General features: G+C 37.1%; 1 protein-coding gene across 1 annotated transcript in view; it reads left to right on the top strand.

Moving 5' to 3' along the window:
* LOC122720466 (DNA-binding protein D-ETS-4) overlaps nucleotides 1–15,614 on the top strand; it is a 64,200-nt gene extending 48,586 nt beyond the window's left edge. The window contains exons 2-6 of the mRNA XM_043947211.1: nucleotides 4,408–4,793; nucleotides 5,060–5,742; nucleotides 6,885–7,039; nucleotides 12,700–12,895; nucleotides 14,597–15,614. Of these exons, the coding sequence (XP_043803146.1) occupies nucleotides 4,408–4,793; nucleotides 5,060–5,742; nucleotides 6,885–7,039; nucleotides 12,700–12,895; nucleotides 14,597–14,952 (1,776 nt within the window). The 3' untranslated portion in view covers nucleotides 14,953–15,614. The remainder of the gene's footprint in view (nucleotides 1–4,407; nucleotides 4,794–5,059; nucleotides 5,743–6,884; nucleotides 7,040–12,699; nucleotides 12,896–14,596) is intronic.
* Nucleotides 15,615–15,650: the final 36 nt, after the last annotated feature.

Here is a 15,650-nt window from a genome sequence, read left to right as displayed (position 1 = left end):
TTTTTTTTTTTTCCAAGTCAGCGAACTTCTTTCAAAATCTTGTCTTAAAATTTTAAACGTGATTCAGATATTGTACAGAATATAATATAGACTGATGAAATATAAAAGTGTAATATAAATGTAGTACAGAAATATAATTTATGAAATATAGAAGCACAGATTTATTATACTTCATTTGTATAACACGATACGTGGAAGAAGATATTTACGATAGCCTCCTCTATTAATAATTCACAAAAATTCGCGGCAAGGAATAAATTAAAAATAGAAGTAAGTAAATGTACCATGAAATTCAGAAATAAAACTTTTCTGTCGCATGACGGGAATAAATAAAACGCGTCTTATACGGAAATTAATAAAAAAATTCAAGAAGAAGACATCTTTCTTCAACGTGTGTTATCGAAGGTCAGGATATTTTAGAAAGCATTATCATATCACATGCAAACTTCTTTTGCTCCAAATGTTGATCATTATTATGAAATCCCAACTGTGATAATTCCGTTGCCAACTTATTAATTTCGGTCATTTCTCCGTTTCTTTCATTCGAAGGTGCGTATCGCCGAAAAAACCGATAAATCCCTATCGATCTTCTTTCAAAACTGGACTTTGATGTTTCGTGTTTTATCTGTGTTTATATATGTGCGTGTCAAATTCATTAATTTCGAGAATCGATTAAAATTTAACGCATAAATTAAAGAATATTTTAAACGTTTTAAGGCGTTCTTTCTTTACGTATAATTTTTTTCTTCCTCTTTTTCTTTCTTTTTTTTCTTGATTTATCGATGACACAATCTATCCTTTTTATTACCTCGATTATGTAACGTGAATCTCAAACTGACAATAATGAATTTCAAGTATTCTTTCTCTTATTAACGATTCATCGCAAATTAATGAATCACAACAATCTTATTAAAACTTTCACGATTTATAAACGATATTTCGAAAGAACACTATATAATACGAAATACTGCAATAGTAACTTTAACAATAATTTAAAATTTTTCTTTCCCTTTGGAAATGTTTTAATGACATTCCATTAATTTAATTAATCAATTGTGCGATTTATTATACTTCGTGACTCGTCGAAATAAAATTTAACGATGGAACTTTTAAGATAACATTTGATTTTATATATATATATATATATTTTATAAATTTTCAATCTCTTTTACGTATAATCTTGTAACTCAAGATATCGAAACGAATTTAATCCAAGAACAAACTTCTTTCATCTAATAAGAATGAAATTATATTATATGTATAACGAAATGATTGATGATAATTTTGAAAATTTATACATAGAAAATTAAATGTCCATCATTTATTAACAAACAATTTAATTAATTTCAATCAGTTCAAAATCTTCTAATAATAAGTTAAGTTCGAAAAATAAAATAATTCCACGTTCTTCTCCTTCTCAATCAATTTCAGATTCTTAGATCTCCACGTGTTGCATAAAAAATCCTTTAAAAAGTCACGTTTAATATATTCTTTTTTTCCTTTTTTTTTTTTTGTCCAATTATATCAAACGCTTCAACAATCCCAATTAATATTGAATACCTCTTACGAGTCGATTCATGGTCAAGCACGAGCCATTAAGATGACATTTTTATCGTTGCTGTTCGTCGAGACAGAAAAGAAAAAAAAAAAAAAAAGTATCCTTTTAAACAAAATTAATTACAACCACGAGATGCATCGATATATCGAGCTTTTAAATCGCGCTGATTCTCGACTGTGCTCGACTTTTTCTGCGCTCGATCTTGAAAAGGTGTTGATCCCTCGAAAATGATGAGGTCGATTGGCGTGGAATTCTTCGTTTAATGCGCGAGAGGAGGCAGCATTTTTGCACCGTTGGCCCGCTGTGACGTCAATGGAGAGTCCTTAGGAAAGGCCAAGGAGATGGCTGAGAAAGCTGTAAAAAACTCGGCTGTAAAAAAAGAGGATTTTTCGTTGAAAACTGGTGGCAACCCATTGCTGTCGTTTAATTAAACGGTTCCAAAGATATCGTCTCGCGTTTAATCCCCTTAAATTATGACGAATTTGAATCGAGTATGCGAGAGAGCATAAAGTTTAAATGAAAATTTTTAAATGATCAACGATTCAATCGATTTAGAATCGATTGTATTATGCAAATGTATATTTAATTACATTTTTTTTAATTTAATTTATTATAATATCGAATTATAATAAATAAGACTTGTATAAGGCGCAATTTGAAGAAATTGTGAAAGATAAATTCATCATAAAAAAAAAAAGAAAAGGAAGAGAAAAGAATCATAGAGAAACAAACATTCGAATCCATTTCCATCAGATTCGCCATTTTCCAGAAACATCTACCTGCCGAGAAAGTAGCATCAACGATAAAAGGGTCGAAGCAACTCGTTTCTTTCGCCCGATGCGATTCAGGAAAGACCCCGTCCAAGAATTCCATCGTTTCATAGATCCCATCAGCATAGATAAACATTCTCCTCCTCGCCAGAGGAGGACCTTTCGCGGGATGCTAGAGAGAAGTCGAGAAATAAGCGGTTCTCTTTTGTGTCCTCCCTCCCACCTTCTTTCCTATCTCTTCTCCTAACGCTCATCCCTCCCTCCCCGTCCCTCCTCCCTCTCTATCCATGCCAATGTACCCGCGATGTTACACGGTATACCACCGTGGCGGGTGGTGGGGATACAGGTATTGTGTCCCTACGCCGGTATATACACTGTAACCGTGCAAATCCGCGGGCCCCTCGTGTATACGGGTATAATCGTTTATTTCGCGTCGACCTTTGCGGGGCACTACGTCAAAATGTCAGACGCGACCCCGCCTGAGCGTAGGGAAGATGCACTGGGAACGTTGTAATGGGCTTACAAAGCGTAACAAACTGATGCGAGGTCAAACACACGACGGGCAATAAACACACGGAGAGATAAATGGGCCCTTAAGGTGCACACCATCGTAAGGAGGGAAAGTGTGTTTCGTTTCGACTCGACGGCCCTTTCATAGGAGTAATATGGCCATTTCCTTCCTTACCGAGTGAGGAGAGATTTTTAACCTCTTTTCGTCGGATCTATCTTTTGATTTAATGGTGAAATAATAATAATAATAATAATAATTGATGCGAGACGATTTATTATTTGAGAGGGAGGGAGACATGGTTTATTTGATATGGTGGATTTTAATTTGATGATATTTAATTATTGCGACTCTCTTTTCATTTTTGGATTTAGAGGTTAGATATAATAACGAGTTAACGAATTATTTATAAGAGGGATGTTTTTATTTTTTTTTATTTTTTTTTTTTTTGTGGTTCGGATTGAGATAATAACGTGTTGTTAAGGATTATTTATAAGGGTATTTTATTGTTGATGATGAGGATCGCGAGGATCGAACAAAGGGGTTCGATATTTTTGCGCGATATCCCACGAGTGATCTTTTCACCTTGTGAACTCGAGGTTGATCGATTTATCGGTTGAGGTTTTAATTAGTGTGCATTATTCGTTCGTGTAGTGGAAGAGAAGAGAATTCTTTCTTGATTTTTGATTTGATATTGTTTTAAACTATTTAATACGAAAAAATTTAATGAAAAAAGAAGTTAAATATTTAATTATAGAAAAACTCGAGTTACTCGGCTTAAAAATTAATAAACAGTTTAAGATATCGTAGAACGTAAAATTATTTTCTCGATTATTTATCACGAATTTTGCAAAATCTGTGACACGCGTGTTTTTATCACAATTTTTTGTAACATGACTTACACATATCTATTTCTTTTAAGTATCTTTTATTAAACGAAATTGAAACTTTTTCTTAGAATAGATCTAGAAGAAGAAAAAAAAACAGCAGATAACGCACTCGTGAAAGCAATTACGCACATTCGTATCGAAATGATCATGACGTTAACACTCGAATTAGACGGTTGACAGAACGATATCGCGACCTCGGACGGTCTGCGAGTTTCAAAGATGGACATAGAGATCGCCCTAAGCCATAAGTGACTTACGAAGCGTAACAAACTGACGCGAGTTTAATCGCGGGACAACACGCGGAAAGATAAATGGATCGTCTCGAAAAAAGTGTACCATTTTGAGTTTTTTTTTATACAAGTTAAAATAAATCGTCGAGGTTGGAAATCAAAAACATTTGCCGCGCTGCAATTATAAAACAAGTTTTAATGCAATTTAGTTCCTTCTTGTTTCAAAAATTTGTAAAAATTCGATAGATATTTGTTAAATTCTTTGTTGTCTTGTACATTATTATTGAAATATGACAAATAATTTCAAATATAATTAAATTTACAATATATAATCTAAAATTAAATCCTTAAAGTTCACTTTAAATTGTCAAGTTGAAATGAGAACGTTATAACGTTAGAAATCGTTTGGAAATTTTATGACGGATAAATTTGGAGTTTTCTTTTTTTCCAGATGCCACAGACGGTACCTACCGCAGCCGGCTATTCGCCGTCGTTCGATTACAGCACATTCCAATTCGATTTATCCCTTCTTTCGGACGATTATGCCGCGACGAACGCGCAAAACACATTGAAACCAGCCCAAATCAAACAGGAAGCGCAATCGCCGCGTCCCGGCTCACCGACCACGTACTCGAGCTCGCCTTACCCCGGCGCCGGCGGTGAACTGTCCCCTAATTACTCGCACGAGGGTTCACCAGGATACCCGACCAGTCCCTACTACGTACCCAGAAGTCCTCAAAGTGCTCAATTCTACCCGACAAGCCCAGAACCCTCCGCGAAACAGCCGGTTAAAAGGGAGAAGAGTCTCGATCTTCTGGCCATCTTGCAAGAGTCCAGGTAAAACTTTCCTCTCTAATTTATAAATCTTTTTAACTGCTTTATTTTACGATGAATCGTTGCCTGTTCGTTCAGTTTTATCGCGAAGACAGTATTCTGTTAGACGACAGCTTTAATCAGTATGCCAATAATTTTTTATTATAGATCGTAATTCTCAAGTTTGAGGAGAATTTGTTCTCTAAATGAACTATTCTTCATTCCAATGACAAATTAAACGAAAATCGTATCGAGGTTCGCAATGCAACCCCTTTCGACCCGAATTTCAGACTTCTGGCCGAGAGTCTGGGGTACAGGGAGGACTCGACCGACTGCACAGTGCCGTGCACACCGCCAAGAACGGAGGAGGACATTTACAACAGCCTTGACGCGGACTTCTTCGCGAAGAAAGAGGATACCGCAGTGCAAGGACACCCGTTGCTGAAGGAGATCCTCTTCAAGTCGGAGCCACGGTCGAGCTGCAACAGCAGCAACAGCAGCACAACGAGCAACACCAGCGATTCCTCGTCCACGTTGTCTTCCTCCCCGTCGAGCGCTTCCTCCTCGCCCGACCCCGTGCAACTCGAGAACAGCTCGCCGTTGAGGAGCTTGCTGTTCAAGGGTGCCAGAAAGGATTTCGCGGACGGCGCGAGAACAAATGTTCTGAAACTCGAGAGAATACAGGACGAAGTCAGGAATCCTCTTCAAAAGGAGGAGGAGCTGTTCAAGGACGGGCAAAAGAGCGATCACCAGTTGCTCAGGGAGGTTCTGAGGGACACCAGCTTTCAGAGGAAGTACAATCTGAGACCCGTGGATCTGGGCAGCGTGGGGACAGGGTTCGTCGAAGACATGGAAGCCGGCGAATGCGTCGGTGACCTGACCAGAGAGCAGATAGAGCCTGTCCTCAGCCTGGCCATCCAACAATTGCAGAAAGACTTTGACAACACCTGTGTCGCGCTTGGTATTCATCCTGGTGAGTTTCCTCGTTCGATTCATTTTAATAATTATATTAACAAATGATCTGATCTGTGAATTACGATGGACTTATTCGTATAATTCGATACTTTACTATTTATCAAATTTTTCACTATCCTAGTTTTTCCAAACTGATTGATTTAATTCGATAATTATGGTTTTATATAATATCGATGAAAAAAAATGAATCAGGCTATGTAATAAAACGAAAAATACTTTTGGAACAACCTATATACGAAGATACAATGTAATTGTTATCACTATATATCTCATGATATCGTCTCACCTTCCAACTTTCTCCTTTTCGAATTTTGAGCACTGAATACAAATTTGTGAAATTTAACTCTGTGTTATTACATAGCTTGGTTGTAGCATTATCCACAAAGAGAGGAAACACAGATCAGATCAGAAAAATATCATCATCGACTAACTGTAGCCTAATAAATAAGCGAGCCACGGATAGATATACCATATGGGAGTAATAAGAAGGTGCGTGAGTCTCCATTAAACTCTCAGACCTTCTTGCTACCTTGCCCCGGGCGAACGTTCGACGTTATCTTCGTGGACGTAGGAGCGACCGGTTTGACTATTAGAGTTGGTCGCATGATGTCATGCTTGGAACAAGTTACGTAGTCGCGCTTCGTGCTTTCACGAATAGTTACCAAATTTCGAGGTACTACGTTCAAGGTCGCCTAAAAACGCTTCCGCCAACATCACATTTCCAACATTTTCATTCACGATGACGCGATTAACTCGTCTCGTTTTCCAGATCGGAAGGGAAGATTGGTGAAGTGGAATAAGCGTCGCGTAGAAAGTTTGAAACAGTGAAATCGAAAGTAATCGTGTATCGATCGTGAAATCTGAATACGTGCATTTTAAGGGGAAAGGAGATGAAATTAGAGTACCAATTGCACAAATAAGAAAGATATATAAAGTGTAATAAATAACTTTCGCTATGTTGATTTCAACAAATTAAATTTTCCAAGAAAGAATTTTCGAATTGCCAAACATCAATAATCCTCGAAGTAATTCCAAAGTCCAATTAATAATATCGATTTCCAAGAGGATGATATAAATAAATAAATAAATAAAAGTGTTAACAACAATCGGTTAAATTCGGAACGATTATTTGAATTGCAGAGCCACGACGTTGGAGCGCCGCGGACGTAGCAGCCTGGATCCAATGGGCCAGAAGGCAACTGCAATTGCCATCTGTCCCACTGGAGAGCTTCAACGTGGATGGCGCTACATTGGCTTCCCTCACGGAAGAGGAATTCTGTCAGCGTGCCCCTCAGGTGAGTCGAGAATAATCTTTACGAAAGATTGATCACGTCTCTTCCGCTTCTGTCCTCTCCGCTCTTTTAAATCGGTCGTGGCGCATAAGTCGCACTTTCAACGTGTACCGTTACGCAACGCCACGCCGCGCCGCCTCGTCTCGAGACGATTATTCGTGGACCGTTTTAACGAAGCAATTAGTCAATGGAATTTCGTGGTGTTTCGATAAATTGCCGCTACGCGAAAAACGGTTCGTCGGAAAGGATGATTGGCCGCTGACGATTAAACAAGCGCCATCCTGCTGACGATGTTATGTCCAGGGTATAAAGGGTATTACGTTCGATTACGGAAATTGGTTATTAAGAACTCGTGATCAAGCTGCGAAAATGATCAAACATATCGATAACTTATGATCGGAAGTAAAGTATTTTAAAGTGGAATCGAATATTGGTCGAAAATTGATTAGAAAATTGATAAGTATCTTACTTTATAATCAACGTATCATTATTTTCAGAAATTTCAGAAATTCTCAGAAGGAAACAACTTTCATAAAAATTAATGAATTATATATATATATATATATAAAATATATATTTATGCCTTCGGGATACAAATTTCATAGAATTACCTTTAGAATTCCAACCGGTTATTAAGTCTTTTAATAATCGTTTCCGTTTTATTTTTCCCCTTCCTCTGTATATATATACACGTATGCCATCTATACCATTTTGTAACGAGATATAAAAAGCCTTAGCACGTCCAATAAAGAAACTAATGGCGCTCGAGTCACTGGAGAAACATTCGTGGACAAGGTCCGGTGAAAGTGAATTTCCTGGAAATCGGTGCGCGTCCACGTTCTTTCCCCGTAATCCATTCCGTGGAAGGGAAGAAGAACGGTGTATGAGTAAGCAACTGGCGTAATAATACGGTTTGTGCCGCTTAACGGAACCAAGATTCTCCCTATGTACACCTTTTGTACGTTGCCGGAATACGTTGGTTTCAACCGATTCCACGTTCCTCTGTACCCGATAGACCGTTATTGAGCAAGATCGAAGAGCGCTTAACGCGAGGTGACGCACGAATGCAAATAGTCTCGACGCTTGTCTGATCGAAAGATGTTGCCAAATTCGATCGAAGATAAAAGTGGTATTTGTGTTGCGTTCCGCCATTCTTTCACCCAGTATTTAATCTTAATTTATATGGTGGTGTGTCTTAAAAATGTATTAAGATTTTTTAACATTGATTATTAATTATTCTAATATATCATCGTTTTGTTCGTTGAATATGGATATCTTGTGGATTGAAAAATATCAATCGTTTCTTCTTTCTTTCATTCCTTAATCGTTCTCATTTGTTGATATAATTTTCATATAGATGTTGATTTATGTTAGTTGGTCAGTTTTCAACCAGCACCATTTAAGTAAATAACTACAATGGAGACAAATTAACTCCTGTTAAAGTGAATGTAAAGTGTCTTTGTCTCGATTTAGTAATTACTGCTTGAATTCGTGTGATACGTTTCTCTTATGATGTCAACTCCTGGTAAAATCTTCGAGGTAACAGAACTTTCTTCTTCGAATAATCTGTTGAAATAGAGTTGGACTTGCATTTTTATTCCTCAATTATATTTTATGACATTGTATTTAAAACGTTGGAATAATTTAATTAATTTTAACAAAAATTAAACTTTTCATTAACCTCTTCTTAGTTTCCTAAAAATTAACTCTGTTCTTCGCAATAGGACAATACTTTCGACCACGAGACCAAAGAGAAGAAAAATAAGAATAAAAACACTTACACTCCCAAACGTAACATCTCAAGAAATTTTCTAACCGTTTCATTCACCTCGGTGTACTCTACGAATTATTCAATACGGATTTCACCGATTTCCAAAAAATGTCACGCTTCGATAACGGTCTTCATGGGTAAATGAAGAGGAGAGCAACGACAAAGTTGTTCGAAGTTCGAGCTCAATGATGGTCACGATCCACGATGAGACGTGGCGTAATTTTGCGGTGCAAAAATTAAGGAAGGTTAACGGTCTGACTCGCAACACGGGAACTAGTGATCTCGATACGTCAACGGATCTCTGCCTCTTGAAATCGTACGTGGTGGACTCAGTGGAAATTAATAGGGGGTATATATATTTGCATTAGGGCAACTAGGGGATGGAACTAGTCGTGGATTCGGATTTTTTCGTATTCTAATTGGATAATCGTATCTTATCCATGGCTGACTTGAATCGTGATCGAATTTACTATCCACGATTTTGCGAATTCCACGTTAACCTTTCAGATGAAATTCGTAGTTGAATTCTATTGGTTAATTTGGAAAATTCGAAGAGGATATTAAGAATATTGAACGATAATATAAATTCTTGGAATTTTATTGAACAATCAACGTGTCTTCTTGTTAATTTGAAGTATTTCACTTGTCAATTATGATTATCTATTACCAAATAGAAGATGCTTAAAAATTCCTTTTCCATATTTTTCATTATAATACAAACTATCTTATCTATCCTTCTATTATTTGATTTAGATCCTTCTCAAGATCCTTTCTCATAATCTTCCCTGTTCGTTGAAACTCAAAGATCAGAATTAGATAGAGAAGGAAAGAGAGAGAGGGAGACTATGGAAATTGCACATTCGTGAATTGCAAATGCTGATCGGTGGCGAATATTTTCGATTGGGGATAGCAACTATGTAGCAAAGGGGAACACGCGAAGCCCTAGTCTTCGTATAATTTTCGAGATGATCGCGTCTCTCGAGCAATGGGAAGCCGGCTATTCGATCCAGAGAAACGTTCGAGGAATCGAATTCCCAAAGGTCGATTATACAGTGTCGGCTCGCACGGGTGAACGAGCGCCCATAACGAATGCGGAATACACGTTAATGACTTCTTCAAGATCGGCTGTGTGCGCCGTATGAATTATTTAACCCGCGGGGAACCGCGTTCAATTTCAGGTCAAAGGTAAAACGATATGCTCGCGAAACGACCACCTTCCTTCTTCGGTCTCACGGAGTCACGGAGTTGGGAACAATGTTGCTTCCTTTGCTCTAAGCTTAGACGGTATAAACCCACGATCAAACATTGCTAACTTCTCCTTTATCTCTATTTAATTAATAATATTATAAATAATATTAATGTTTAATTTACACAGAGAACAAAGGAATTCATTAATACGGCTAAGATGTATCTGAAATATTAGAAGTTGAATTTCGTTTGCAATTTAGACTAATTGTCAATTAGAACTCTATACAAACAATTTCTATTAAAATAATTTCCAAAATAATTCGAATTCTGCTTGAAAATTTCTTTTGGAATCGGTAACAAAAGTTCAACTTCAATTTTTAACTGCTTCGATAATTGTCATCACCATGTATCACAGAGCCATGTATCGCAAAGCTCCATCGACGCTTTGGAAAAATAATTTCCAAAAATATGAAGTTCTATTTGAAAAATTTAACTCAATCGTACGATTGAGAAAAGTGCAATTCGTTGAACTCCTGAATGCCTCGATAATTGTCATCCCATATACACGAAGACACGAAGCACGCGTGACACGTAGCCGCCGTGTGCACGATCCGTGCGGCGCATAACTGCATCTAAGGTGCGTTGCTCGATTCCCCTCTTTGGTGTCCTGTGTTCCAGCTTCCATCGAGCCGAGCTGTGAGTCGAGCAACAGGATTGGCGGGTTGCGCGCATACGTGCACGCGCTATTTGCCCGGCAGAAACGAACGAAAAGTGGGTCAACGGCTGGCTGAATGCCTGGCTCGGTTGCCTGACTTGCTCGAGTGCCTGTTGCGTCTCAGAAAAGCCGCTTTCTCTTCTCTTGCGGCGCAACGACACCGTCCCTGGAATTCTAACACTTACGTATTTCACCTCCCACTTCTTCTTCTTCTTCTTCTTCCTCTTCTTCTTCTTCTTCCTCTTCTTCCTCTTCTTCTTCTTCTTCTTCTTCTTCTTCTTCTATTACTTCTTTTTTCTTTCTCCTCATCTTTATGGGTTATGATTTAAGATTTCTTCGGCGATTTGAAGTTTGCTTGTTGTCTGATTACGACAAGCCGTCTTAGAAATCCTAATATGTACCTACGTATTTCATCTTCCACTTCTTTCTTCTTCTTGTTTTTCCTCTCCCTGTTCTTTATCTTTTATGATTTGAGGTTTCTTGAAGGGTTATTGAAATTTGCTTTTTATTGCGACAACACCTCACAGGAATTCTAATGTTTACGTACTTCGCTTATCGCTATTTCTTCTTCTTCTTCTTCTTCTTCTTCTTCTTCTTGTTTTTACGATTCGTGATTTTCTTTTCAATTATCGAAGCTTGTTATTGCAAATCGTTATTGCAAAATTGTTGCCACGCCTTCAGAAATATTCTAATATTTAATATTTAATACCGATTCGATTCATTTGATTTTCTTTTTTCTCTTATTTTTGTTTCCTTTTCATAATTTTCATTGATTTTTTGATGAATTCAAGATTTTTTTTCAATTATTTTATTTTTTCAATTATTTGCTTATTCATTTACTTATCGATAACGATTCCTTTGCAGTGTAATACCATGCTTTAGATGATCTTGATTTGGGTTGGTTAATTAAGAAAGGAATGCTGCTGCGTGGACGTGTAAGTTTGCAGAGCGTTATTGCTGGTCGGCCTTGATAAGGTAGCGTATTCAACGGCGCGTGAGTGAAGTTTAAGGTTTCCAGTGGAACCTTGAAATCGGGTCGAAAAGATACGTTACAGTGTTTAATATAAGAACTGGTTATAGAATTTATCCTATAAATTGATATCAACGTGTTTTTAAATTCACGGTTATATTCACGAAGGAAGAAGTTTTTCTTTTGACGTAGACGTAGAATTAGTGTTAATAAACGTTATTAAAGAAGTAAGGAAAATATTTCAAATTTTACGCCACAATAATTCCAGTCTACATTAATTAACGCATTAACTCATTCTCCAAAAGAACGTCATTCCTTTCTTCTTGTACGTTCATCATCTATCAATTACCATTATTCTTGGTGGATCGTTTTAATTACTCACCGATGTTAAAAGTCGATTCAATCGAGGATTTACAGTTATCATCGTAGCTCAGATATTCCAATTCTTTTTATAAAACTTTTGTCGACCGACTTCAATTTGCATTTATTTTCATCCATCAGCTACTCTACCCAGCGCGGCTTGAAACTTAATTGTTTTACATTACCACAGAATTCTTGCAAGTCGTTATTAATCCCCGACTATGATAAATTTTCTTGGCTCTCTTTCTCTCTCTTTCTCTCTCTCTCTCTCTCCCTCTTTCTTTCTTTCTTTCTCTATCTTTCCTTTCTCCGCCGAATGGCAACCGCTAAAAGTACCGAACACATTCTTGAAAGTTCTTAACGTACACCGAGAGACAGGTATTCATGCAAATGGGTTCCATATGGAGTCATTAGAGATAACGCGATTTTTTCTTTTTTTTTTTTTTTTTTCTTTTTTAGAATGCCAGAGAAAACGATTCTCGTGATTGAATCGAAACATGGTAAATAATATTTTGAATTGAAAATTATTGGATGAGTAATAATGAAATTTATTCGGCGAACAAATTTTATTCGTTTCAATATCTCTTCTTCGTGTCAAATATTCCTTCTGCGTGAAAATTCAAAGAATAAACGGAATATTCGCTTTTCATCTGTTTCAGTGTGGAAGCATTCTTCACGCACAATTGGAAATTTGGAAGGCAGCAGTCGAAGAATCTCCACGTAACACATTGGCAGCTTCGTGGGGTCCTGCCGTTGTTCAAACTCCTAACAATAACAATAATGCATCGTCGACTATTGCGAATGCAGCTCCAGCCAGTGTCACGGGCTCTACTTGCAGCGTAGATTTTTCTGATGGTAAGTCAATTTGTTATTATGATTTTATAACTTCTTTTAATTATATTTATATTCAATTTTTTTTCGATCAATTTTCTTTATTTTTCGAGTCGAATATATACACGTTTATTTTTAAAATTTTACATTAAGTTTGTATTTGTGATGATAATTTAGTTGTCATCATTACAATTTTTTTTTAACACAATATAATTTGAACTTTATTTCATGTTTTTTTCATTCGATTATTTCAAATACGAATAGATTATCAAAATATAAATTTCAAAAGATATCACGTGGAAAAATTAAATCTTAATACATCTTAGTGATAGATAAAATTTTAATTATAATTTAGAGTCTCTTTTAAATTCAATAATTAACGTAAGCATAAATTAATTACTAAATTATTATAATTATAAAAATAATTATAAAAAATATCATTATTTCTAATTATTAAATTATATATAGTAATTATATGTTACGTCACACATATTAAATACACCACTAATACCACAGAAATATTAATTAAATCAGTATCACAGTAACATTGGTTACTGTGACTAATAAATTATCCTACATTATAATAACCCATATTAGAAATAGTTAGAATTCGAAATAAACATTAATATGATAATTTTAAATGGTTTCTCCACGCTGACTAAACACAGTAACTATCACAACAAGTTTTGCACGCTTATTATCCATATCGTAAAAATCGATCAGGAATCGTCATCGTGCCTGATTATCATCACTGTTACTCGTACAATTGCGATTAATCGACACCGCAAAATGATAAACCACAGAAAGAGCTATAATTATACATAAATATTAATATGTTGACCACAAGTACCCTCATGTCCCATATACCGATCAAACATTGTAGCTTTCTATCTGGCTGTTGGTACGAACCTAATAATTGCATCTGCTTTCGCAATCGACCAAGAAATTTATATTGCACGATTATTAAAACATTTATACAAATCTTTTATTCCAGTTGTTGTTATTCTGGAAACATATGCCGAGTGACTAATCTGTCTAGAATAATTATAATAAAAATATGCTTATCGAACAACTAATAAGGATTCTATAATATATTCCTACTGGCAAAACTAATGTGTCGTATATTGTATAAGAAAATAATTTCCATGCCAAATTACATTAAACTGCACGCATCTAAATAAACATTCGAAATAACGAATTACAAGTGAATTGCAATTTTCACCAGAGGCAACAATTGACCATCCAACAATCAATTAACATTAAAATGTCAAAGCTTGCGCGTAAATCATCGAACAGCGCATCAATCAGCAATCAGAATTACAATACTTTCAATCTTCACAACAATCTATCCAACAACCAATTAACATTAAAAGTTAAAGCTTCCACGAAACTAAAATTACAATACTTCCAATATTCACAAGAATCTACCCAACAATTAACATTAAAAGCTTCCACGTGAATCATCGAACAATGCATCGATCAGCGATTAACTAAAATCACAACATTTCCAATTCTTCACAAGAATCTAACGTTCAATTAACAGTCTGGAAATCTGGACGTGAATCATGAAACACACACATTCACACACAGCACACCAAAATCAGCAACCAATTTTCTCAAAGAACCACTGCCACCACTTTGACTCCCCCTCCCCGAAGTGCAACCACTGGAGGTTCTGGACCACTGACAAAACGGAGGCGTATCGGCTGGTTTCTTTTCTTCCAGATGAGGACGAGGATTGCGGCTCGTCGCAAGCTGGAACCGGCGGAGGCGGGGGCGGTGGTGGTAAAATGCGTAACGGCGGCTCGCACATCCACCTCTGGCAGTTCCTGAAGGAATTGCTTCAGAGCCCGGGCGTCCACGGTTCCTGTATACGCTGGCTGGACCGTGGCAAGGGTGTGTTCAAGATCGAGGACTCGGTCCGCGTGGCCAGGCTGTGGGGCAAACGAAAGAATCGGCCGGCCATGAACTACGACAAGCTGAGCCGTAGCATCAGGCAATATTACAAGAAAGGGATCATGAAGAAGACGGAGCGTAGCCAGAGGCTGGTCTATCAGTTCTGCCATCCTTACTGCCTGTAAATTACCCGGGTCCCGTTAAGCCTTTGCTCTCGTGCGAAGGATGTCGAAGGTGTTACCTCTGGGGAGGAGAAAAAAAAAAAAAAAGAAAGAAAGAAAGAAATATTTATCGACGATGAAAAGCATAAAATCGAGCGGAAATCGAGTCTCTTTCGATCGTGTGATTTATATTATTCGATTATTTATTGCGAACCGCGTTCGAGGTAACATCGATGGATGTCCTCGCCGATATTGCGTATATCTTTTCTTTTTTTTTTTTTTTAACGCTCGTCGCGATTCTCTCGTGATTCGTGATACACGATCGAAGATCGTGCGCTAGTCGCGAGGTACGCAGGTCGGTGATAAGATTGTCGTAAACCGTTGTATCGCCTCGATCGCTGGGTGGTTTATCGAGCATCGAGTGCAAAGGGTTAACACTTTTTCCTCCCAGATTCAAGGTCGTCCAGGTTGATCACCTTGAGGCTGGTGCTCGTTTTCGAAAAGGAGTTGCGACGAAGGGCTTCCGACTCTTTCTGCGTGCAATCTTTTTTTTTTTTTTTTTTTTTTTCTCGCACAGAGAACTCGTCAGAGAATACGTGCTAGTGTGCTTGCCTGTCCCACTCTTCTGTGTTGCGTGTTGTTGCGTGTCCCTTCGTTGTGTGGCTGATTGATGATATCGAAGAGAGGTGAAAAATGGAAAAAAAAAAAAAAACAAAAAAAAA

This window comes from Apis laboriosa, unplaced genomic scaffold (assembly GCF_014066325.1).
Source record: "Apis laboriosa isolate Shangri-la unplaced genomic scaffold, ASM1406632v1 scaffold12_cov154, whole genome shotgun sequence".
NCBI classification, from domain to species: Eukaryota; Metazoa; Arthropoda; class Insecta; order Hymenoptera; family Apidae; genus Apis; species Apis laboriosa.
This window is presented reverse-complemented; position numbering and strand designations above follow the sequence as displayed.